This window comes from Pelecanus crispus, chromosome W (assembly GCF_030463565.1).
Source record: "Pelecanus crispus isolate bPelCri1 chromosome W, bPelCri1.pri, whole genome shotgun sequence".
Classification (NCBI taxonomy): Eukaryota; Metazoa; Chordata; class Aves; order Pelecaniformes; family Pelecanidae; genus Pelecanus; species Pelecanus crispus.
The window spans coordinates 9187773-9215462 of record NC_134675.1 but is presented as its reverse complement, the minus strand read 5'-3'; the positions used below and the strand labels follow the sequence as shown (position 1 = coordinate 9215462).

The 27690-nt window shown below is 41.1% G+C and overlaps 1 protein-coding gene across 1 annotated transcript; it reads right to left on the bottom strand.

Moving 5' to 3' along the window:
- Positions 1-1021: 1021 nt before the first annotated feature.
- LOC142596586 (adenosine 5'-monophosphoramidase HINT1-like) lies at positions 1022-27690 on the bottom strand. The gene is given in 7 exon segments (XM_075725767.1): positions 1022-1087; positions 1090-1191; positions 1999-2103; positions 2751-2783; positions 2785-3040; positions 4762-4829; positions 27580-27690. Coding segments are annotated over 7 exon segments (741 nt in total).

Genomic DNA, 27690 nt, shown 5'->3' with positions numbered 1-27690 from the left:
TCAAATCCATCTCTCCCCAATTTAGAGGCAAGAATGTTGCGGGGGACCGTGTCAAAGGCCTTACAGAAGTCCAGGTAGAGGGCATCAGTTGCTCTTCCCTCGTCCACTGATGCAGTCACTCCATCGCAGAAGGCCACTAGAGTAGTCGGGCACGGTTTGCCCTTGGTGAAGTGTATTGGGTCTGGCTGAGATGGAGTTAATCTTCCTCGTAGCAGCCCTCATAGTGCTGTGCTTTGTATTGCTAGCTGGAAAGGCACCAGTGTTTTGGCTACTGCTGAGCAGTCCCACCCCCAAAGTCCAGTAAGCTGGGGGTGGGGCAAGAGGTTGGGAGGGGACAGAGCCAGGACAGCTGACCCAAGCTGACAAAAGAGATATTCCACCGTGCTATGGAAGCACCACAGCTGCCCTTCAGACCGATTGTTTTCTCCTACCATATCCCTCCTCACCAGAAAAGGGATCTCAACGGGGCCTTATCGCACAGCCATTGATCAAAGTGCTCCAACAGGAGCTGGATGCTTCCAACACGTTGCACCGTGCCCGAAACCACCCCTGTATGGCATGCCTGTAGCGTCACACGTACGGTATTTTCTAAAGCTTTAGCAGCAGCCTGCGCTGGCTTTATGCACGCTTGCGTACCACTTCCAAAAAGCTAAGAGTTTGCTTCCTGCAAGACGCAGGAGACTGCTAAGCGGTTCCAGCGTCACGCTTCAAATGACTGGGCAAAGCCACTATCTAGCTATAGAACACTGTTAACAGACCGAAACGTTCCACACACTTACACCCCGGGGAGACACCGTTTTAACTTGCAGAACTATTTCCCTCAGTAAGACACGCACGAGACAGAGGTGATATCCCCATGCTAAATCTTTATTGTGCAACTGCTGCTCAAAGCTTTTATTACCTTCCACAGACACACGTCACAAAAAATTAGACCTCAACAGTGGCTAGACTGACGGGCAACAGACGAAATCCATTCAGTGGCGATTTGTACGCGTGCAGCGACTCTTGCGGTGCAAAAATCTTAGCCAGGCGGCCAGCCCAACCGACGGCCACCCAGAATACGTAGATGTACGCGACGGACAGACCAGACCGCCCACCCTCGGGCCCTTCATCCACGACCGTCCGGAATCCATTGGTCAGGCCCGGGTGAGCAGCACGCTTCTTGCCAACAATCATTAAATGCCCAAGAAGCTGGAGAAGGAAGTACAAACCCATAAATAAATAAAATAAAGCACCACGCACAAAGAGGGGAGAGGGCAGGAAGGGAAGGAACGAGAGCAGAGAACCACCCAGAGAAACCAGTTAGCCGATTCCCAGCAATTCAGCCGTCGCGCTTCAAATTACTGTCTGTCCGCCTGCAACTGACATTTTCCAAGCAAGGCTACAAAGACCGATTACGCACACTACAGGGAGGAAAGAGAGCGCTATGCGATTTTTTTCGAGCTAGACAGTAACGGACTACAAAACAGCCCACAGAAGCTAAGCTGGTCTCCGGGTTAAAGCCCCCATTATATCTTCAGGCAACATAAGCAGTTCTGGTGGAAAATAAACTTTAGGCTGCCTTTTGCGTGGGTTTACAAAGCCTTTGAACTTGACTTTTATAGCTAGAAGTGAAGCGTCCAGCACCTCTCAACCAGCTTTGCCCTTCCTCACCCCTGGCCTGCCAAAAACCCCAAGCCCTCTTCTCCGTATTAGAAGAAGTACCACCACTACTCTTACTCTAAACCATGACGCTAGGCACCAGGCTGCGCTCCAAAACAACACTGCATTTTGCGCCAGAAGCACATACCCAGGGATGAGCATTGCTTTATATCGCTACTTTTAGTCAAAAAGCTCAATTCCATTACAAGCTAGAGGCAAAAGATTATAGCGCCAGAAACCCCAAAATAGCCTACTGGGCCCTATCAAGAGGAAAAGGGGGGGATGGGAAAGAGTCTAGTAAATCAGGAACTAATTGCAGGTACAGTTTAGCGTACAGAAAGCTTCCACGGTACTTACAGGTTCACCGGAATCTTCTGCTTCAGATAACCTGATAATCGGCTCCTTAGGCATGACTAGGGAAAGCGTCGGCGCTTGGGGTGAAAGATCATGGAGCGCAAGGCGCTGGAGGAAGAGTAAACAGTTAAAACGTAATCGGCTTCAGAGAAAGGCAATAGCTTAAGCAAATCAATATGCCCCGCTGAACTCGTACAGAAGCAGATTACCAGATACCCCAAACACAAGCCGACGCAGAACTAACTCATTACGGTCACTACTCAGACGTTCACTGTTTACATACACCTGGAGTCCCCGAGGAGACTGACTGCGTGTGCTTAATCTAAGGTTTCAAGACTATCATCCTACACGAGGTAGGACCACTCCCATCCCTCGGCAGCAAACTTTGCACGACTTCCAGTGCCAAAGGGATATCACGCGGCAAACGTCTGCGGCTGCCACCAAGTGCGTTACCGTCAGAGGCCCTCCTCTGCGCGCGCGCGCGCACACGACACGGTGGGGCTGGGAACCGAGGCGAGCCGGACAGCACCGGCAACCCAGCACGCGCCGCGGCAGCCGGAGGGGGGGGGGCACCGAAGAAGCGCGATGTTTTAGGGATGGTGCAGTACAGAGCGCCACAACCCAGAGAGGCCCCGTCCGCCCCCCGTCCCTCCCTCCACCCACCCGCAGCGACGCCGCCACCCGCCCTGCCGCGCGGGGGGAGGGGGAGGGGGGGAACGGAAGGGGAACCGCGCACAGAGCAAAGCCACGGCTACCTCCCCCTCCCCCTCGTAGATGACGTTGGCGGGGAAGCGCCTTGCCGATGATCTTTCCGAAGACGGCGGCGGCGATGGCGGCGCCACCGGGCCGGGCGGCCCGCACCCCAATAATCTCGTCAGCCACGACAACGCCCGTTGGCGCCCCCGCGCTTCCTCCACTCGGCCAGGCCCTCCGCGGCGCCCATTGGGCCGCCAGATCGCCGCCGGCCGATCCCGCGTCTCGATTGGCTGTCTCGTCTGTCGTTTTCGCTTGTCCCCGCCCCCTTGGCGGGTCCGCCCTCGTCGACCTGGTGCTTACCGGGGCTCAGGGAGTTTGCGTGCCCTCGGGGCGCGGAGGGATCCGACCTGGGGGTGGAGGGAGAAGACGTTGGGCGAGTCCGCGGAGGGATCTGTGCCGTGTAGTGCTGCGACCCTGTGGGCGGGCAACGAGGCCTCGGAAGACGCTGTTGTAGCTAGAAGTACTATCTATTGTTATTTATTACCGCATCAAGTCCACCCCAAACGTGCTTGTGGCTTTTTGGTGCTGCTCCCTCCAGTCAAATGACTGCTTTTGCCAGGCCAGGCCAGGCCAGGCCAGGCCTTAACTTTTCAGAACATTTCGCAGAACCGACAGAAGTTGCTCTAAATTGTTCCCCGAAAGCCCCACTTCAGCTGCAGGTGTTTCTAAGCTGCCCGCCTCCTGGGAGAAAATAAAATACAAAGCGTGTGTTCAGCACTGGTGGCTCGAGGGCTGGAGGGCAGATCAAGATAGGCTTTGCGCTAAGCTGGGTAGGAGGCTTTTAGAAAAACAGGCAGTGCCCCCAAAGCTGCCCAAGGGTGGGCTGTGGTGCCCTGCACCCCCGGGGACAGTGAGCAATTTGATTGGTCTACACAACTGTATTGTAACATATATAAACCCCGCTTGCCTCTATGCAGCATGACATGTGACCATGCAGCCTGAAAATACCTTTGCCACCTGGATATCATCCCGCAGTCCCTGCTGCTGAGGTGATCATCCAGCCCAACAATACTTGTGTCACCTGGACATCAGCCTGCGGTCTTTGCCACCAAGGTGACTATCCAGCCCGACAAGAAGCAGAGACATAAAGGAAATGAGACAAGACACATGAGGGGTCCTCCTTATCACAGTGTCTAGCACAAGCCCACTGTATTGGTCGAGGTCAGGGTTGTTAACAGTGGAACCCACAGAAGCTCATACTGGAACCAGAGACAGGGAAGGTGTCCTGGTTTCAGCTGTGATAGAGTTAATTTTCTTCCTAGTAGCAGGCACAGTGCTGTGTTTTGGATTTAGTAGGATAAGAATGTTGATAACACACTGATGGTTTAGTTGTTGCTAAGTACTGCTTATGCTAGTCAAGGACTTTTCAGCTTCCCATACTCTGCCAGGTACACAAGAAACTGGGAGGGGGCACAGCCAGAATAGTTGATCTAAACTGCCCAAAGGGTATTCCATACCACATGACGTCATGCTCAGTATATAAACTGGGGGGGGGGGTTGGCCAGGGAGCAGTGATCGCCGCTCGGGAACTGGCTGGGTATCAGTTGGCGGGTGGTGAGCAATTGCATTGTGCATCACTTGCTTTGTATATTGTTATTATTATTATCATTATTATATTGTTATTATCATTACCATTTTACTTTATTTCAATTATTAAACTGTTCTTATCTCAACCCAGGAGTGTTTCTCACTCTTACTCCTCCGATTCTCTCCCCCATCCCATCAGGGCAGGGGGAGTGAGCGAGTGGCTGCGTGGTGCTTAGTTGCTGGCTGGGGCTAAACTACGACAGAAGGGAAGGGAAGGGGATAACTGCCAGTCAAGGACTGAACCTCCACCACATGACCTTGCATTCAAGTTACGCCAGTCATCTCCCACGTGGCTCGTGAACAGCTTGGGATGGCTGCGTAAGGTTTCAGAGTTCTCCTGGACTCAGTTCTTTCATTCCACATCCATGCCATATTCATACCACTATTTATCTTAGAACTCCAATCTGGACTTTTCTGACTTACCTCTCAAATTTTTCCAGAATTACAATTACCTTTCCCTCTCTTAGCTGGCATCTAGGTTCTGCACTGGCCTGTGTTAAAAGTTCAGATTCAGCAGTCCACGCATGCCATGGGGGCCTACAGACATCCCTTGGCTGAAGGCCCCCTAGGGATTTCAAAAGGTTCCATACCTTTCTGAGTGGTGCCAAAGGGTTTTGGCAGGGAGCAGTCTGCAGTGTTCCCAAGTGAAGCAGGACGTGTGAATCCGAATCACAGCACCAAATTCTGTCACAGAATAACTGGAATGCAATTTTGATCAGGTCAGAACTGAAGCAGTTTATTACTATAGCTATAGCACAGAACACAGAGCAGCAGAGTGACAGATTCTGCTGATATGAACTCTGCCCAAATGAGGCAGTTACAGAGTTTATATACCTTTAGGTTGTACAACCTGTTCTTCACCAAAACTGTGTCAGATAAGCAGGGTATGGTAAATAACAATGGCGATTGGAATTCTTCAGATAAGGAGGGTCTAGACAGTGCATCCTTTTATGAATAATTCACTCCTTTTGTTAATTAAATCGTGCTGACTTTCAAGACCATTAGCTGCAAATATTTCTTAACTAGTGAGGCCTGCAAAGGCCTATGAGACATTAACCATTTTACTTCCACAGCTTCCAATCATATGAGACCCTGGTGACAGGAAGAGTCTGGCTGGGTAAAGGCAGCAAAATAAATGTTTCATGACTCTTTGACTCTTTTGCAATGATATTTTAGTGCTGTTCAAAAGGCAAAGTACAGAATATATTTTTATTTGTAAACTATGGGTTGTCCCATTTCAGTAGTCACCATTTTGTTCCCAAAATGTCTATTTGTGAAAAGAAACAAACATATATTACTGAGAAGAAAAAAGAATAGAGATTGGCTCAGGAAGATGTTCTCCAGATGCTAGGGTATGAAGATAAAGTTTTCTTGAGGTGCTTCCATGTAAATAATCCTTTATATGACAGCATATGAGCTTGATCAGTTCTGAAAATGATATTCTATTGTCTCCACTGACATGTTGGACTCTGTTTACTTTCTCACTTGTAGGTGCCTACTGCCACTTGAGATGTCCTTAGTTATCTGAGACATCAGCACAAGCATGGCATGTAGGACACTGGAGAAACCTGCTTTTCAGGTTAGCAGCTGGAGGCTGATAAAACTATGTTGAGGCATCTCAAATGGCACTGGATGCCTATGTTTTTGTTTTAAAAGGAATCTTCATTTCCAGGCTTTTATTTACCTTTTGTCTTCTATTATAATGTTTTCATTGAGATAAAACCTACAAGTTTAGATGAAGATAAATAACTGTGGCACCCTTTATCCATCAAGATCTATGTAGCTTTGGAGCTTGCTGCAGGAAGAAAAATGCCTGTGCCATAAGGGTGAGCCACAAAGCTCTCGAAACCTACTCAACATCCAACATTCTTTTCAAGAGTGATGTGCAAAAAATTACTATATTAAAAAATGTTAGAAATTATGGTTCCTTCTTTTCTTTTACCTTATTCTCTTTGCAGAACTTTTCCTTTTAAAGCTACCTTTTGGAAACTGATTTCTCTTTAGTAGGGAAGAATTATTGAAGTGTATTTTAGTCTTTCTTTAGAAGGGTGTGTATATATTGTTGGGAAATGTGTAATGATGAGGGCCCAGAGCATCACCTGACTTTAACTGAGCAGAAAGTCTGAAGTTCAACACAGAGGGATCCATAGTAGTCAAAAGTGGTAAGGATAGAAAGTGCTAATGTAGCGCTAAATGAGATCAACTAAAAGCCCCATCACATCAGCAGGATTTTTTACTGATTACTTTGAGTTTGGTATCATATGAATGCAATCATGTGGCTGCTTTTCTCCAGCCTGCATCTAGGCAGAGCAAGCTTGTTTCTGCCCAGCATTTGAGCAAGAGAAAGATTGTATTGGCTTGCAATACACAGCGTAAACATAATCTTTACTGGCAATGACAAGGCATTATTCTAGAGATAGACTTGTTAGCTCTGTTTACTGAATGTGTTAGCAGTTGGCTTATTGTGAATTTCTTGTCAGCTGTGAAGTACTTTTAGAAAATGAACAGGTAACTACTAAGGATTTTCTGCCTGAAGGCAAAGGACATAAAAAGGTCTATGAGCCCTGGAATCTCTCTTTCATGCCTCAAAACAGAAAGTCACTGGAATATCAATCTTGGATTTTGAATCAGGTTTCCCACTGTACAGAATTGAATTTTGTTCCAGCTGAGAATCACTCTACTGTGTTACAGCATAGACATGCAAGCAAATTTAGTATAAGAATAATGGATTGTGGATTTTGTTGACCCTTTAGGTAGGATTAGGCTGGAAGTCTAACAGTAAACCAGATAAGAAAAATCCTGAATGTGCCTTGAAATGGAAACTTACATAAATATCCAGCTTTATAATGGACCTTCAAGTTCTCTGATAATTTAATGCAAGATGCATCAGTAGTCCTTAGAGTGTGGACAGGAACCAGATATCCCTATCCCCAAGGAGCTGCACTAAGCATAAACTATAGCCTGCTTGCCCTTTCATTGCCTTCTGGTTTAAACAATCTTGCATTCTCTTCTGCAAATACCCCAAAGTGCTATCTTCTTGCCTGAGCTGGGCATATCCGTGACTAAGTTATGTTTAAGAAGTTTTGGTACTCTCTATCTATGTGTCCCTGCATTTGAGTCCCCAGTCTGGTAAGCATTTGTGCTGTCATTCTGGCAATACTGAATTCAAGAGAAACTGTGACAGTTATGGACAGTTCCCACTTCTCAATATTGAAATGCCATCTTAAAGAGTAGAACTTCTCTACTCACTTTGGCAATACTTTACCTGGTAAGTAACAAATCCCTTCCCTGGATTCCAGATGGTATCCAGTACTATGAACATAGGAAGTTTCTTTTCCCATCTATTGTACCTGACTGTATCTTAAAGATATTACCATGGGAGAAGTCTACTCTGTGCTGAAATCAATAGGACCCTTGAAGCTGAATGCAATGAAGTCGCAATTTCTTCGGATGTTCAGGGTCCTTCCATGAATGGAAATTAGCAGAAGTGAGGGATTTTGTAATATGTGAAGCTTAAGAACATTAATAATTTCCTCTTTCTTGCCAACAGGTATGACTAGACACTTTATAGGCTAGAATCACTGGAAGTGAACACAGATATGCCCAGCTGGGTATCCTGCTGCTTTTAAGTCATCTTTTTCTGTTCTAACAAACTGAACGTTCAACCATCCCACAGAACTCAATACAAGGATATGTGGATCAGTACATATTTTGAAGATGCATAGCTCCTCCTAGAACTGAGCCTTTGGATCCTGTCTCATCTGATAGCTCTGCTCTATTTATTTTGGTCCTGCACATTTGAATTAGTCTGAATTATGAAGGGGCTGTCTAATGAAATCTTTCCCCTTGCAAAGTGTCTTGATTTCCTTTTTTGACTGTCAGGTGTTTGCTAAAATATGTTCTATTTTTTAAAAAGGCTTTGCTGCTGCTTTCATGACTCATTTTGTCACAAAATGAAAAACTGCAATAACAAAACTTTCATTCTTGCCAGAGTATTGCACTTAACATTGTTATCCTTAAAACTTTAGGATTGCTAAGGAACTTGCATTCAAGTAAGTCTCTTAATCATGTTAATATCAAGGATTTTTCTATTGTTTGCTTTCTACGTAATCAGTCAAATCAAATCTCTAGAGTCTTCCTATTTTAGGGTCTTAGTCATTGGATTTTACACTTAAAACAATATTTTCCTTACAAAGTTAAATAGAAAATCCAGACTATGCTTTGATTTCAAAGTATTCTTGACTGAGTATATTTTTCGTGGTTTGCCTCTCAGTGTATTTCTACTATTTGGGGCCAAGTTTTGAAAGCTTTATTTTCTTTGATAGAGGTTTTTGAAATATTTCTATACAGAAATGTACAGGGGGTCCCTCAGAAGTATAGTGTTCCTAGTCCATGTTTAAAGAAGAATCAGGTTTAAAACTGGAATCAGGTGGTAATATCAATAACTCAACAATATTGCAGCAGGGTAATGACAAACATAAAGGGAAGAGCAAGAGAGAGAAGATTGTGTATCTTTTCATTCATGCTGTTAATGGTTCTTAAAACAATGTTCCAAGCCTCCTGAAGGGTAATACCTAAACAAGATCCATGGAGACCACTGTACAAGATACAGTTGCTGCTTTTTGGCAGTAAGTGTCCACTTCCTGGTGATTGTCAGCAAATCTTGAAAGAAAAATGTAAATAAAATTTGAAAATTTTGAAATCCTTTGAATAAGGTTTTATTTGGTTATTTTGTGTTTCAGAACAGCTTTAGCTGTGTTCTTATTTAAGAAAGAAGTCAATGCCTGGTAGTAACTGCAAATGAGATCCTGAAATTATCCTGTGTGATTTCAAATTCTTTATTGAAGCTCCCAAACTAAGAACAGGCTTGCCTGAGCCTTTCTCTAAAGAAAGGATTCAGCTTCCTAGGATGAAAAATACCATCTGGAGATGTTTTCTTTTCTCCATGGGCTACATATGCAGGGAGGTTAGGGCAAATAGGATTCAGACACTGAAACTTGAAAATCCAATTGCTGGTTGAGCTGAATCTATGCAAATGATGAATCAGAGGTGTTCTTTCATATGCCTTTTATTAACTCAAGCCCAAATGCATCTACTTCATGTAGGCTGAGAGTCAGTGATGTTCACTAGGTAAGGTTCCAGCACAAGAAATGTATTTCAGCTAGAAAACTGTTTTATGGTTCTAAAACATTTTCCCTTCAAGGACAGGTACAACATAACAGAATACATACTGACTGAAAAATGATCATACTTTCAGACTTTTTCTGTTTTCTGAGTTCTGTACTTTTTGCCTAGTGTTCAGTTTTTCAAGAGTTTATTTCTTGTAAGAATCCTTTTCTTCCATCATGGAGATCACTTGGAATTGGGTCACTGATAGGTGGAGAAGAACCATTTCCATGTCTCCAAATACAGTTTAGCAAAGTAATTCCAAGTCAATTGAATTTTCCTAACTTGAGTTGTTAGAAATTTAATAAATAAACCAAGAAAATATTACTTTTGATCATTTCTGTCCACTGACTGTATATACATATGTGAATGTATTGCTTTTGTCAAAACATCATGATACTAAGAGTAAGTTTAGTACCTGGCATGTTTATAACTCAGACTAACTGAAGCTACACGGTCAAATGGCTCATCTGAACATAAGCTATTTTTCAGTCGCCATGCTACTTCATTGTCTATTGGGAACTTTGTATAAATAACAAGCCTGCATCAACACTATAGCATTGTCGTGGTTTAGCCCCGGCCAGCAACTAAGCACCACGCAGCTGCTCGCTCACTCCCCCTGCCCCGGTGGGATGGGGGAGAGAATTGGAGGAGTAAGAGTGAGAAACACTCCTGGGTTGAGATAAGAACAGTCTAATAATTGAAATAAAGTAAAATAGTAATGATATTAATATAATAATAATAATAATCATATACAAAGCAAGTGATGCACAATGCAATTGCTCACCACCCGCCGACCGATACCCAGACAGTTGCCGAGCAGCGATCGCTGCTCCCCGGCCACCCCCCCCCAGTTTATATACTGAGCATGATGTCATATGGTATGGAATAGCCCTTTGGGCAGTTTGGGTCAACTATTCTGGCTGTGCCCCCTCCCAGTTTCTTGTGCACCTGGCAGAGCATGGGAAGCTGAAAAGTCCTTGACTAGCATAAGCAGTACTTAGCAACAACTAAAACATCAGTGTGTTATCAGCATTCTTCTCCTACTAAATCCAAAACACAGCACTATGCCTGCTACTAGGAAGAAAATTAACTCTATCCCAGCTGAAACCAGGACACAAGGTTATCATGTTGGATTGGTATATGGTTGATGTGATTTCTGATGATCTTACGTGAGACTAGACCAGACTGGCAGAGAAGCTGTCCAAATTGTCTTTGTGGATGCTGTATCTATACTCTAGACAAATTAATGACTTCTACTTACAGTGTTCCCTGATATGACTTAAGCTCTATTCTATTTACAATATTTTTTATATCATTATGCCTAAGCTCTTGAAATATGCACTCATAGAAAAAATTAGGTGAAAGGGACCTCTGCAGGTCTTCTACTTCGGCCTCTTACTCAGCGCAGGACTCATTCCAGGCCTCAACTAGTAGGATCAGGTTGCTCAGGGCCTTGTGCAGAGTTTAGCGACCTCCAAGAATGGATGTTCCACACCCTCTCTGAGCAACCTCTTCCAGTGCTTCAGCACTATCATGGAGAAGAATTTTTTCTACATGTCCAATTACAATTTCCCTTGTTGCATCTTCTGACCATTACCTCTTCTTATGCATCTCTCAGAAGAGAAGGCTAGAATGCACCTTCCAGTAGTGGAATCAGCAATTAGGTCTCCTCTTCTTCAGGCTAGCAAACCCAGTTCCCTCAGCTTCTGTTACAGCATGTTCCCCAGTCCCTGATAATCTTAGTGTCTGGCTGTCTTTTAGATTGTCTCAGGCCTATCAGTATCTCTTTTGTACGGGGGGTGTGTGTCTAAAACTAATCCCAGTATTCCAGAAGCAGCTTCACAAGTGCCTAGTACAGCAGCATAGTCACTTCCATCAGTTTGTTGGCTACACTTGTTAATACAGCCCAGCATATGTTTCATCTTCATACTGCAAGGGTATACTCCTCACTCATGTTTAAATATGGTGAACATCTCTCATGCCAAGTTTAGTTGTTATCAGACCCAATTTTCAATAAGCACTGAACAGCTTCTGTCTCAAAGTCAGACTCCTTTTTGTCTACTCAAACTAAAACATACCAACAAACGGAAAGACTAACCAAAGTTGCTAATCCCTTTGGGGTGTTTTGACCTGTGTACTTACAGAGTAGTATGGAGAGTTGAAGATGTTCTTCTTGTTGCTGCTATTCTTGTGCTTGTCTGCCTTTTTACAGTCTGTATCCTATGAGTATGGCATTTTATTCATCCGAGACTGACATGCCCTGACTTCAGTGCTGTGATCCTTCATAACTTTACACTGCTTTGGAGGTATGGTTTATGAGAAAATTTGCAGACAGAGAACTCCATTAATCTGAACTCCATTCACCCGAGGAGTTGTAATTCCTGGGTTAGGAACCTTAGCTGAGCACTTCTGTTGAGACATTTTGTCAGCAGGCTTGTTAGCGAACAATTAGAGCCCTCCTGACTGGTTGTTGCTGTCTTTGAAAATACACTTCATGAATCTTCTGCTTTAAAATGTTACATCTACCATGTTTGTTGAGCACTAAGCTTGCTCTCAAGGCCGGCTTCACCTGCTGTCCATGTTGTTAACCTGCAGGAGAGCTCACTGTGTTTCACCCTTTCCACTTTGGGAAGACAGAACCCCTTACTACATGCAGGGTTCACATATTTCTAAGTAGTCCCATTTCTAAGTCAGTAGATTGGGCCTTGGTTTCATTTCAATCACATGGGGAGATAGATGAGAACAAAACATAGTGTATATGAGCTTGAGCCTTAATCTTCCCTAAATCTTCCCATTCTATATGTTTAGTTGTATGGTGTGACCCAGCATATTTAAATGATGTTCAAGCTTCCTTTAGAAGGTTTCGTCTTTCCATATTTGATTCTTCTCATTAAGATGATACTACCTGACTCATCATCTCATAATTGTCATCTATTCCATCCTTACAGCCATGTTTCCAGCTGTGTTTCGACTGAGAGTATTATCTTCTGAAACTGTATGCTTGGCATTTCCCAGGAAATGGCTATGTCCAAACATTAAAGAAAATTGCTCTGTTACTTAAACCATTCCAAATGGTTTCAGTGTTAGTGTCTTCCAAACAAATTTTCATCTAGAGGAGCAGAAACACTCTCACATTGGTATTGGCATTAGCACACATTATTAATTATCACTGGTTTTACTTTGAGACGCTAATCTAGGATCAGGTTACATACTATCTTAGGACCTGCATGGACACAGTGAAATGATAGAGGAAACAAGTTTATTCAGCAATAATTTGTGTAAGTAGGTAGGTACCTTACAAGATAGGACCTTTAATCATAGAATCATAGAATGCTTTGGGTTGGAAGGGACCTTGAGAGATCATCGAGCCCAACCCCCCTGCAGTAAGCAGAGATTGAACCTGTGAACTTGGCATTATTAGCACCATGCTCTAACCAACTGAGCTAACCCGGCTGGTCAACTCCATGTCTTGTGGCTAAGTGTGGATGAAAAAAATTCCACATCCTTCCTTCTCTGAAACATTGACAGTTCTAAGCTCCAAATTTAATTACGACATGGAAGAAAAATTCTATTCAACTAAATTTTCATTTATAATCTATCTGCATGAAGATATCATTTTTTTCATTTTTATTTAGACATGTACATTTTCTTCATCAGCCACAAGATGGGAGTATTGACCTTTAAGGCTGTATTTTAGGGGTTTTTGGGGTTTTGTTTTGTTTTGTTTTTCCCTTGTGATGTGTCAGGCAAGGACTTTGAGAAAATGTTTTGTTCCTTCCTGAACAAGTTTTCTGCAATGAATTAAACTGGAGAGTGTTTCTGGATTTTTTAGAAAATGTTAGTCAGCCTTGTTCCCAATATGAATCCAGGAGGCAAATATCATGTGTACATTAAAAGTATTTCTTGTGACTAAGCATCACATTTCTCTGATAGAGCGGTTCTTTTTCAGTTCTGCACTGACCTGACACCTTTCAGATAACGGTTTCACCTTAGCACTCTCACTAGGCTCTAAGGATAAGTGGAGTAACAGATCAAAATGCTTCATGCTGTATTTACAGGTCACCATCTGCAAGTCTGATAGAGTGCAGCTTACTTGCTAAAATGACCATCACTGGTCAAAGTGAAAAAAAAATTACTCAGAAGTAATTTTGGGAATGAGAACTCATGTTAAGAAGGCATTAATAGAAAATCCCACAGATAAATTTTACTACATGGGCAATTGGAGGACTATTTGTTCTGCCTTTAGGGTTATTTCTGAAAGGTGTGAGCATGCAGTGATGTCCTATTCCTACAAAGGCACTAAAAGAAAATAGACCAATCCCAAACTATTGATTCTAAAATTTCTGAGCATCAAGGAAGTTCAGATATGAACCTCCTTGGCTTATATTCAAAGATCATCACTTTTGGGAAACTTTTATATGCACATAACTTTTATCTGCATATAAGCTATGTGACCCATATAACCCATATAACCCTCTTGCATCTGAAACACAGCATCACACAAGCTGCCTTTTTTTTTGTTTGTTCATTTTTTTTCTTGTGATAGCAATCCTCCCCTTCTCCTTCAGTTAAAGAGGGTACTAAGGAGTATGTAGGAGGTACTTGCATACATTGTTACCTGTTAATGGAGTTTGTACGTGTATACAGATGTCTGTGAACAGCTTTGAAAAATTGTGAAGTGTAAGCAGTTGTGCTTATTTCAAACCAGCTGGTGCAAAGAAGAGAGGGAATGACTTAACCATTACATGCTGTGTGCAGGTATTAAAGCAAGAGTATTCAGACAAAATATCATTACTAGTTTAGCTCATTAGATGAATGTTATAAACAAGAGCTGATTAATGCTTTTAGAATCATAGAATCATAGAATCATTTAGGTTGGAAAAGACCTTTAAGATGATCCCATCCAACCATTATCCTAACACTACCAAGTCCACCACTAAACCAATTAAGGGGAGAGTAGCAATTTCATGTTTCCTGGCTTGGTGGCTGCATTATTTTTTAATGAAAGTAAAAACTAGGAATCATTTTTCCTAATATCCAATCTAAACCTCCCCTGACGCAGCTTGAGGCCATTTCCTCTTGTCCTTTTGCTAACTACTTGGGAAAAGAGCCCAACAACCACCTCACTACAACCTCCTTTCAGGTAGTTGTAGAGAGCGATAAGGTCTCCCCTCAGCCTCCTCTTCTCCACGCTAAACAACCCCAGTTCCCTCAGCCGCTCCTCATAAGACTTGCTCACTAGACCCTTCCCCAGCTTCGTTGCCCTTCTCTGAACACGCTCCAGCACCTCAATGTCTTTCTTGTATTGAGGGGCCCAAAACTGGACACAGTATTCGAGGTGCAGCCTCACCAGTGCTGAGTACAGGGGGACAACCACCAGGGATTTGGAGTTTCTGGATGTTAAACTGCCTGGTAGGAAGGCAGCCAAAGACCTTTGCCAGCTTTGAAATGTTTTGATTAAATTAGAACTCCTTTGATGTAGATGTAGAAAGAATGAATCAGACAATATAATATTGGAGATGCCACTTTATTTAAAAATGTTACCTGCATGAAAGAACCACCTTACAGTACCAGACTGTGCTATTTCTGTAACAGTTTCAGTAGGATCAATGATCTCTACATAAAGTAAAATTGAAGGTAATCATGAAAATCATGCTCCTATATGCCCACAGGCTTGAAAGGCTGAATTCAAGTCTATTTCCACCCTCTGTGATAAGATGGGAGCAAAAGGGAAATCACAAGCTGGGTGAGACAGGAGTCCCAAGTCTCTAGGCAATGCCATGTCTGGATCAATAAACAGCCATTAGAGGCTTCAATGCACATTTGGGGATTTATTAAGGTGTTTCTCATGGCCTCGTATAGGAGAGTTTCCATTGGATAAGTTGACTTTTGTGAAATGTATTATAAGGAAAACAATTCCACACAAGCATTTTATAGAGGTCCCTCAGCACCTACCGCAGAGCTCATGAGACAAGTCAATCTCATGGCTAGTGGCATTAAAGTCAGGTATTAAAAGACTTCCATCTTTTTGCCCTGTCTCATTTACAGTTCTGTTCATTTCAAATGCACTGGCAGTCCCAAGGAAGCCAATGGTCCTTGTCACATGTACTTATAGAGTTAGTGTCTAAAAGGGCTTGCGTTCTGTATTCCTGAGATGTTACCCAAATGTAAGATATTATGTTATTGCAAGGACAACATTGATGAGATATAAGACTCCTTACTGCAGTTGAATTCACCTGGTTTTGTTTAGTTATCTCACCACAGCAAACTTTTTTTTGTCAGTAGAAGTATTTGTTCATGGATTTACTTTTCTGAAGGCTGTGGACAAACAAAAATATTTCCCATACCTTGTGCAAGCTCCGAAAGTATTGTGAAACAAATCTTGTGCAAACCTTGTAGAGGTGGAACAGAAACATAAGGCATTTCTGGTCTTAGTATCTCCTTTACAATGCTGTTTTGGTTTTGTTTTGTCCTCAGGTTGCAATCTGGGTGTAGCTGCACTGCCTAAGCAGCCTGTCTGTATGCACAGAGATCATGTTGTGATAGCCTGTTGTCTCTGCACACTCCCTGGAACAGTCAAGGCAGAGCAGGGAAAGGACAGGGAGAATTGGGGCTGGAGTGGCACTGGAATTCAATTACACATCTGCTGTAGACCCAACCTCATCATAAAAACCATCCTGACAATTTTAGCTTTAATCATCCCTATCTGAACTCTCTTTGATGTTAAAGATGTGTTACCCTTTTTTGTCATAATGTGGGCAAGCATCACTAAATCAGGTAGCAAGATTCAGACTTTTCAGGAAACCCAGACATGGACTGAACAGTTTTCTCCAGCCCTTGAAAGTACATGGGATTGATCAGTTTGTGGTACAATCCCCAAGCCCCAGGCTAGGGATAAAATTTCTTAGAAGAGAGGAAAACTAAATCAATTCTCTTCTGTTGCTGGGGTAAAGCTGATCAATAACTGATATTTTAAAGCACCTCCATCAACAATTTATGAGATTTATTCAGTTTATGTGAAAGAGCACTCCATAATCATCACTACACAGTGATGGCCCAACAGGGTGTTGCTAACTGGATATCGTTTAATAAAAGTTTTTCAAGTGCTCAGCATGCTTTCATCAGAGACTGATTTTTGTTTTTATCCTTGTTTTGTATGAAAATTAGGAGGTAATCAAGAAGTTATAAGTTGATGATCTATGAAGCTTCTGAAGTGGTAGGTGAAATTGTAGGCTAGATATAATGTTCATATTGATCACACTGTTGGTAAAAGCAAGATAAGACTGTTGGCTAAAAGTACTATTAAAATGAATTTTATGATAGGCTGTTAAATATTTAGTATTATTTTCATAACTTCATCTTGGTTAATAGTGGCCTTGGTCAACACTGGGCTGTATACTGTTGATAGGGGCAAAACCCTCACAAATATTACCAAAACTGGTGGATAGTCCTGGTGTGTTTTCAGAACTGGGAATGTAGTTACATAATTATCAAATCACTCCTACACCAGCTCTTCAATTTCTTAGGTTGCCAGCAGTATTCTTGTCTCTTACACTAACCTTTTGAAATTTTTGTTCCATGCTCATGGGTTCGTCCCAGTCTGCTCCTTTGATACCTCAGTCTCCTCTTGCTTTGTTGATAATATTTTATAAAATTCTTTGATTTTTTCTTCCTTTTCCTTTTCTCATATCCTGAGACTACTTTGATTATTACCTTTCTTGTTCCAGTTTTGAAAGCACAAGGGAAAACAAAGTCATGATTTATCTTTTTGCATATGTAATCCCATACCCATTAGTTCGTATCACACATTATCTACTATTTGTGAAGAATTCTGAGAACATTTTAAAGTTTCATAAGTATCTCAAATTCAGTCCTTTTTAGTTATTTTCTCTCTCACTGCTATGTTTTTTCATTTCTAGCTACTTTCATTCTGGAGAGAGTCTCAACACTTATATTCTTCTTTCTGATAAATCACCACCAAAAAATAGAAGGAAATTTTTGCCAAATCTTGGTTTCTCATTTTGATACATTTTATCTTTACATCTCCTTCCTCTATTTACATTCTGTTTCACTGCATGCAGTTGAAGAGCTGGTATCTTCATATCAATGCCCTTTCAATCTGCTAGTTGTTGGTTAGGTGAATAGATTAATGCAACCCCAAAGTTTTAAAACAATCTAGCGCTAGCCTTTAGGACTCTTCAGCTTCACTCTCCATCTTTTTTGTGTGCAGATTTTTGTTTCTTTGGTTTTCTGATGGTACTGACCATCTCTTTAGTGCTATATTTTTCTCCAGCAATGTTTATATAATATATAGTATTTTTCAGATAAAAATATTGATTCACATACTTTTGGAATGAGATCTGGTTCCTTTGGATCATTTAGTTTATCACACATCTGATGTATAATCTAGTCATGAGATCAGAATGTCCAATGCTATTATGAGAAAACTGCAAAATCCATATATATATATGTACTAATACAGAACCATGTTTTCAAAGTACACAATGGTGGGTATGTCATGAAAAACACTTGTCAAGTACCTCATCTGAGAACACAGCTGCTATGGTCTGCATTTGTGGGTGATCATCTGAGGCCGCACAGTACAGATCTCTGCAGGGTGTGCTGTGTTCCTCTTGAAGAATTACTCCCCTTCAATCTAATACACAGAAGCTACTTGTGTTCATAGATGTTGCCACCTTTCCTCTTTCACGTATAAGTAAATAACCAGAATAAGATTATCACTATTGTAAAACCAATCTGAAAAGGACTCATTTACTCATTTAGACTGGATATTTTATTATTCTTCTACAGTCTTCTTTTGACATAGAATAAAACTTACTTTTAGTTTTGTTCATCTTCAGAAGCATTTCAGAAGCAGAGGTTCACTGAAGTTAGTTATTGTGTTCTGTTCATTACAGTAGCTAAGTGAATGCTTTAAGAGCAAAATCACTCAAGAGACACAGCACAGTTGCTGGAAGTTTTTTCAAATTATTTTAAAAAACATTGCCAACAGTAGGGATCTTTTATTTTTTTGTTGCAATAAACCAAGATATCTATGAGAAAATATTAGCAATCTAGAAATGCTGTCAAATCTGGCTGTAGTTTTAATTTCTCCTGAAAGTATGGCAAGATAACTCTAGAGTATCTCTGAAGCTGGGAAATTCTAGGACGTATTGGAAAGACTTTCCAAAATAACAGGCGTTGGTATGTCTCTCTTCAAAGGTTTGGTTCTGTCCTGGTTTTGGCTGGGATAGAGTTAATTTTCTTCCTAGTAGCAGGCATAGTGCTGTGTTTTGGATTTAGGATGAGAAGAAGAATGCTGAAAACACGCTGATGTTTTTAGTTGTTGCTAAGTACTGCTTATGCTAGTCAAGGACTTTTCAGCTTCAGCTGGTGGATGTGTGATGGACAGACCTCTTGATTGCTGCATGGAGGTGCACTGCTCTGAATACACACCCCATGTTAGAAGTGGTAAACCTCTGCATGGATGTCCTGGTTCCGACTGGGATAGTTAATTTTCTTCCTAGTAGCAGGCATAGTGCTGTGTTTTGGATTTAGGATGAGAAGAATGTTGATAACACGCTGATGTTTTTAGTTGTTGCTGAGTACTGCTTATGCTAGTCAAGGACTTTTCAGCTTCCCATGCTCTGCCAGGTGCACAAGAAACTGGGAGGGGGCACAGCCAGAATAGTTGATCCAAACTGACCAAAGGGCTATTCCATACCATATGACATCATGCTCAGTATATAAACTGGGGGGGGTTGGCCGGGGAGCAGCGATCGCTGCTTGGGAACTGTCTGGGTATCGGTCGGCGGGTGGTGAGCAATTGCATTGTGCATCACTTGCTTCGTATATCATTATTATTATTATTATTATTATTTTGTTATTATTATCATTACTATTTTACTTTATTTCAATTATTAAACTGTTCTTATCTCAACCCAGGAGTGTTTCTCACTCTTACTCCTCCAATTCTCTCCCCCATCCCATTGGGGTAGGGGGAGTGAGCAAGCGGCTGCGTGGTGCTTAGTTGCTGGCTGGGGCTAAACCACGACAGGGGGGTCTCACGAGAGCGGAGCCGAGGGGCAGAATCACCTCCCTCGACCTGCCGGCCATGCTTCTTTTTACGCGGCCCGGAATTTGATCGGCTTTCTGGGCTGCGAGCGCACGCTGCCAGCTCACGTCCACCGGTACCCCCAAGTCCTTCTCCGCAGGACCGCTCTCAAGCCGTTCATCCCCCAGTCTGTACTGGTATTGGGGACTGCCCACTGGTAAACCACGACAGTACATAATAAAGTACAGTCAGTAAAGGATTTCAGAGCACAGGCCCATATTAAGATCCTGAAATCCTGAATAGTGTAGAAGGTATAAGCCAAGTTTAAATATAGTAATTTATTTTAAATTGGTGAAGAGCATTATAGAATATTATAGCTTAGTCTACCTGTAAATGGTTCATTAACATTTCTGAATTTTATTTCTGTATCACCTTTAGCACCATGGGGACAGTTAGAGCACACCTGATTTACTGTTACTGTGCTCCTTCTGCTCTAGGCGTGTGCTTCTATTTTGACATTGTTTTTCTGTGCCAGAGGAGGTCTTTTAATGCACACAGTGTCACCAACCTGTAACGCTGAGAGCTGCTTCAGCTTATCTGCAGGGTAACGTTACTCTTCCTGAGCCTGAAATTCTCCATGTTTTTTCTTGACTTCTGTCACTTGCTTATTTCTCAGCTCAGTTAACTGACTCGTGTTTGTGCAGTTGAGCCCAAACTTTCACACAGGTGGATTTTTCCTGTGTTTTCCCTCTGTTTTCATTATCTCAGTTCTTTCATCTTTATTCTGGGACAGGGAGATGGGGGAAGAGAAAAATTGCAATACAGTCTCGCAATGCAGGCTGACAAACAGCTTTATACTGTAGTACTTTTTTGCTGGTGAGTGGTTGATACATGTGTCTTAGCTACTCCTGGAACAGCCTAAGCAATGGGAAAGATAATTTAGACAGTTTCAGAGGAAGTGTTGTTTGTATTCCTCCTCTCTTTTGCTTTCTATGCTTGTCTCACAGTCATATCTTCCCTTCAGTAGAGCTAAGTTCCTCAAAGGCATTATCAAGTCTGTTCAATATGCTATTTTGCTTTTAAATTTTTTTAGAAAGTGTCAAGACTGAACACACAGAAGATTGTTGTGGCAAAAGGAAATTGGGTTGTAAATTTTCATGGGAGAAGCTATACTGTGTCTGTATTGGGCAGAATCAACTGGTATGATTCTGATGAAACAGTAGTATAAACTTCAGTCTTTAGATGGATCTGTGAACTGAATCAGGGAAAGTGTGATTTGGACCTTAAGTTCACAGAACTAATTAAAAATAGCATTAGAAAACCATTGTATAAAGGGAAGATTGATTATTTACTTCACTAGTGTTCAAACTTGCTTGATTTTTTTCTAAAATATTTACAAACTGAATCACATGGCTTATATAGAAATACTGGCACGTGTTCCCCAGGATTACCGATCAAATAACATGATAATACCCATATTTGTATACTAATTTAAGGTCTAACCTGCTACTTTAAAATAACATATTAAATAAAATAAGTAAATTAGCAAGGAAAAGTGTATTCTTTAATTTTTAACAATGAACTCTAAAAGCTTGATTTCCAAAACCTGATTTCCAAAATTTATGCAAAAAATATTTTGCATATACTGGTTAGTTTAGACAACAGCTGTATGACACAGTATTGTTAGCTAGATCAGCAGCACCAAACCTGAAAACAGACTTGCTATATATATATATATAAAAAATATATATAAAAATATATTATGATGGAGGAGGCAATGTGCTCCTTTTGGCAACTATGCTTCTAAATTTATTTCAGCTTAGTTTTCATTGCAATTGTAAAATATGAATAAAGTTTAAAAAGACCAGATTGTCAGTTTAAGGTGGATCAGACCAGCAATACTTAGCAACTTTGCACATAATCACTTCTGTCTTTATTTCTGTACTCAGGGTCTTTAGAAAGAACTGGGGAAAAAAATCTGGGTTTTTTGTCATCTATCTTAGTATTTTTTTTTTTAATGTATTTTTTTGCCTGGAAAGTAAACTCAGACTGATTATTTTCCCTTTCACTTGACAGTCAGTTTCATTCCTATTTCTCAAGCACTTATGCGTGTGTGTGTGTGTGTGTGTGCAGGTTTTTGAAGTGTCAAGGACATTCACACATCCCCTTTTTTGCACTGATCTCTTTTTATTTTAGCAGTATGGAAAACATAACAGTGTATTTACAGTGTGCCATTTCCTTCAAAATATGTACATCATTGCATTAAAGTATCTTTTGACCAATCTACTCAGATAAAGAGATCTCAGAAATATCCCGACTATATGACTTGATTTGCTAATGCCAGAATAAAAATGCAAGTGGAAAAAGGGAGTATATATGGGTTTTATTTCAATTTATTTTCCCGCTTCTTGGATGGCCATTATAGAAACTACACAAACTAACCTGAGGAAAGAGGTAGGATTTAATCTACTGCATCATTAGTTTCTAACATCTTCCCTTTATTCTGCTGATACATAGCTATCTGTCAAATATACCAGGGCAGTCTGTATCTGAACTTTATCCAAACATGAGCAAAGTTAAAAAGAGATTTGGCAGATTGACACACAGTCCCAACACTGATAGTTCTCTAGCATAAAAATTTGTAGGTGTGGATAAGCTCCCCTGTGTGTGACCAGGCTGTAAGCAGGCCTGCAGATAGGATAGTAGAGAAGTAGCTATATTTGTAGATGATAGAAAGTTTCAGGAACTCTGAATGCACATTGTTTTAGAAATGGGACTGCTCTTTAAAGCAGGGATTCTCAGCTTACAGGCTGAGTTCCTCAAGCAACTTGACTGAGAATTCATGTGATCTATCATCTACTTACAAAAGTTTTTTCCTGGGAAATTTTGAGCTCTGATCTAGGCCATGCAGCAGATAGCAGTGATATTAGCTGTCTCTTGATTGCTGTCTTTCCTGGATCATCTCTCCATCCCTTTGCATTGTTATACAAGCACAGAGCAAATAAAATGCATATGAACTGTGCCATCTGTCATTGAATAGACTAAATTTTTTCATTAGCTAGAATAAATTTGCACAGGCAGGTACAGAACTGGAGACCTGTGTGATATAATGAGAAAAGGACTTGGGAATAAGTCCCAGAAGGACAAGTGTGCTCCACTGATATCCATTATCATGTAATTACACTGTGAGTTCAGAATGGTTCTATTATTATTTTTATATATTTTCATTGTCATTAATTCACATAACCATAAGGATAAAAGAAACCCTAACTGTAATTACTCTTTTGACCTAACAATTAATATACAGATATTCTGACATTCTGGTACCTTAGCTTCATGATAATATAGCTATTTTTTCTGAGTTGCTTTTTCTGATATAAGTAACTGCAAAGGAGGGCAATCACAGGCTTAATTTTGTGGCTGGATTTCTCCATTTCCTCATCAGTCCATGTTCTTATCTCTGCAAATGAACACTAATATGCTATGTTTGTGCCCAAGAAACACCACATTTTATTGAATTTTCATCATAATTATTTGTCCTTGCATTTCCTTTTTAGGAATATAAGTTAATTTGTTCTGTAGTTAGCTGGGCCTGCAAACATATATAAAAAACATGCAATATAAAAAGTAAAGAAGTCAGGATTCTGCCTCAGTCTTTGATGCTTCTTAAGAAGAGAATGAAATGCGAAGATGAGATATTGGTGAAACTGTAGCTTCCTTCTGGATTTAACTCAGAAGCATATAAAAACAGGAAGTAGCAACTATTTGGAACTATTAACAATAAGTCTAATTCCCAGTAGTTCTTGCATCCTAATTCCTCAGCAATTAGTGTATGTGTAATATGAAATGTATTTGGTTAAAAGGAAAAAAAAACCCTACCCCACACAGCCAAACCCTCCCCAAGCAGAAAAGAAGGACCACCTAAAAATTAACCTTTAAAAAGAAGCAGGTTTAAGATTTAGATATCTCTAGGCTAATGCTTTCAGAGAAACACAATTATGAGCCAAATAATTTCCCATTTTGTCCTCACTCTTATAATCTGTGCAGAGTTAGCTACCAAAAGGAAATACCAATCTGCTGAGACAATGAAACTGAGGACAGCCTGTGTGAATACTGCAGATGCTTGAAGAGATTTCCTACAGTTCCCTACATTTATGCCCCTGCTGACACATTGTCCATCTTACAGTGATTCTTCTCACAGTCAAAATTATGATGATCCAAAGGAGCACTGGGCTTCCTGAATGATGAGAAAGGTATCTTTATTTTTCTTATTTTTTCATATGTCACTCTCTAGCATCCTCTGTGTGCCTGAATTGTCCATGTATCTGGGGTTAACTCTGAAAACTCCTTGTTAGGGTAGCAGATGGCTGGGGACCTTAAACTCCATGGTATGAGTTTTATGAAAGGCCAGTCTGGGCCAGAACACCAAAGGATAAATGTAATCACATTATAAAGCATGACAGTACTGGAAAACAAAGAAGAGGGACAGAGTCTATAAAATATAGGTTCATTCTGATAGAAATGTAACAAAAAATATATGGATTCATTGAAACTGGTTAGTGCAAGAATAAGGGAAAATGGGGTGGGGTTCAGCCTTCAAAGATCAAAAAAAACATAAGTTACCAAAAGTGTAGCTTAATTTTAGAGGGTTTTTTTATCCTTTATGTTGATTTAATAATTTTTTTTTAAAAAGTGGGAAGAAAAGGAAATAAAAAGATGTGCAAGTTTTTAAAATTTTTTTTTTCAGCATTTTACTCATAGGCAGTTTCCTCTTAGTTTAATTGCACTTTGAAATGTAAAACTTTGCTAGTAATATAACATCCATATTCAGGCTACATGGTTCACCTTGTGCTGGGAAAAGGTGAATTTTAAAACATGTAGCATATTGTAAAATATCCTCATCTGTTTAATGAGTTTTTATCTCTTATGACTGTATCATCCCTGATTCGTTTAGCTCAATGGTGACTCCTGTGTTTTCTTCAGATTTACTGCAATAGGGTTTCTCTTTCTGGCATATCTGATATGCAGAGGAGTTACCTCCTGTCATTTCATTCAGAGATGGATGGAAATGCTAATTTACCAGGGAGGAAAACTTTGTCTGAAGTTTTATTAGGAATATGACTCCAAATTATAATACAGCTGTTTTTCAGTGCTGAGGTTAGACTCCATCTCAATCTAATAAGGAATTCCTAATAAGGGGAAATTAGGCCAGTACTCACAGAAAGAATAAAGTGCCATATGTCCTGACTTTTCATAGTGATCATTAAATACCAGGAGGGTATGTACACAGTTGTCGTGGTTTAACCCCAGCCAGCAACTAAGCACCACGCAGCCGCTCGCTCAATCCCCCTACCCTGACAGGATGGTGGAGAGAATCAGAGGAGTAAGAGTGAGAAACACTCCTGCGTTAAGATAAGAACAGTTTAATGATTGAAATAAAATAAAGTAAAATAGTAGTAGTAATAATAACAATATAATAATAACAGTAATAATAACATACAAAGCAAGTATCCACCCCTTATTCTATACCATCTACGTCATGCACAGGTCCTACCCTTTCCAATGCATTCTAATTAATCACCACCACTTTCCCTGTCTTGATATATACACACAGATATCATTCCCTTTATCTATGGACCATCCCTCTAAAATGTCCATTGAGTTCATTTAGTCCATGATTTTGGGTTCAATCTGTCATCACAGACTTTCAAAGCAGAAGAGGTGGTGTGCAGTGTTGGACTGTTGCATGCTGAAGCCAGTTGTCATTCCAACACGGTTCCATCAAAGTTCATAGAATCATAGAATCACAGAATCGTTTAGGTTAGAAAAGACCTTTAAGATCATCCAGTCCAACCATTAACCTACACTACCAAGTCTACTCTAAGCCAATCAAGGGTAGACTAGACTAAACCATGTCCCAAAGTGCCACGTTTACCCGTTTTTTGAACACTTCCAGGGATGGTGACTCCACCACCTCTCTGGGCAGCCTGTTCCAATGCTTGACCACTCCTTCCGTGAAGAAATTCTTCCTAATATCCAATCTAAACCTCCCCTGGCACAGATTGAGCCCATTTCCTCTCGTCCTATCGCTAACTACTTGGGAGAAGAGACCAACACCCACCTCGCTACAACCTCCTTTCAGGCAGTTGTAGAGAGCGATAAGGTCTCCCCTCAGCCTCCTCTTCTCCAGGCTAAACAACCCCAGTTCCCTCAGCCACTCCTCATAAGGCCTGTGCTCCAGACCCTTCACCAGCTTCGTTGCCCTTCTCTGGACACGCTCCAGCACCTCAGTGTCTTTCTTGTATTGAGGGGCCCAAAACTGGACACAGTATTCCAGGTGCGGCCTCACCAGCGCCCAGTAGAGGGGGACAATCACCTCCCTGCTCCTGCTGGCCACACTATTCCTGATACAAGCCAGGATGCTGTTGGCCTTCTTGGCCACCTGGGCACACTGCTGGCTCATGTTCAGCTGGCTGTCAAACAATACCCCCAAGTCCTTTTCAGCCAGTGTTCCTATTTTGTCTTTCTTCTGATCAAATTTCACCTTATATGATGGAGCAGGGTCTCTTTCACTGGCAGAAATACCACAATGGTATACCACATACTTCCAAGATTCTGGGTAACAAGGCCTTTGGGATTAGCCATCACTGAAATTATCTGTCAAATGATATAGTAAGAAATACTGATCTAGGGTAAAATCCACTAGCCCAAATATGTCTTATAAAATTTCAGCAATTTAATTGCCATTAGAAAAAATTTTGAACACGGCATATGCAATGTGGAAGATGTGATTAATATTTTAATAGTGTCTACACTATTAAAATTTTTTGAAAGTAATTTAGATGATTGTACTTCATGGTATTTTACAAGTGACAAATATTTTCTAGGTAATCTTATTTTTCTCCTCTCATTCTGTGGTTTCTGATTAATTGTACAATCTTCACTATCATATATTCAAAGTACTAAACAATATTGATTGTCTATGTGTTAAGTAAGCAACAGGATACAATTAGAATGAATAATTTCATTAAATAGATGCAAAAAGCTATAATTCTACTTTCCAGAAAATATTATAGCTGCTGATAACTCATTATTAAATCCTAAACTGGCATGATCTTGATAGCCTTAAATCTATTAAATAGATAGAAAGATAATATACAAATATAGACTAAAATCACTATGAAGGACTGCTGCTCTGATTTGCAGCTCAAAAAAATTTTTCAAAAAAATTATCAAAAACTTCTAACTTGTTTACATGATTTCTGCAGTCCAAGTCAATTAATGTACATGATAACCTTATGTTTAGTATTACTGTACAGTTTATAGAATCAGCACTTTTACTTGCATTTCATCTTGAGGCTGTGCCTTACAGCAAACTGTCAGACAGTGTGAATAACTACTCTTTTTACTCATCCTCACAGTAGAGAAGCTGGTTGAGGACTGCAAAGTTCCACAGGTTAAAAGGCTGAGTAGGTCTTTACAGATAAGGAAAAGCTACAACGAGAGAGAAAGGAAGACTTACAGGAGAAGTCTTAGGAAATGCCAGTATCTGAGGACGTTATGCATAAAGTCAATTCCAAAGCATTGGAAGTCAAGCAAGCAGCGCAGAAGGACAGCTTGGCTGAGCAGGGATATTCTTCTAGAACTTAGGCGGAAAAGGAAACTGTATGGATATTGGAAGCAAGGACAGGCGACACGGGAGGACTACAGAGATGCTGTTCGCCACTGCAGGGAGAAAATCTGTGCGGCCAAAGATTGAGTAGAGTTCAAGCTGGCCAACACTGTGAAGGACAACAAAAAGGGCTTTTTTAAATATGCTAACAGCAAAAGGAGGATCAGAGATAACATTGGTCTGTTACTTGACGAGGTTGGTCACCTCACAAATAGGGACGCAGACAAAGCAGAGACATTTAATGCCTTCTTTGCCCCTGTCTTCAACACTAACAACGGGCCCTGGGACCCCTGGAGCCCTGTGTTGGAAGACCGTGACTGGGGGGGATGATAAACTCCCAGCTGACTCTGAACTTGTTTGACACTTGCTGCTCCAGCTGGATGCGCATAAATCTATGGGTCCCGATGGGATTCATCCCAGGGTACTGAAAGAGCTGGCCGATGTTATTGCGGGACAT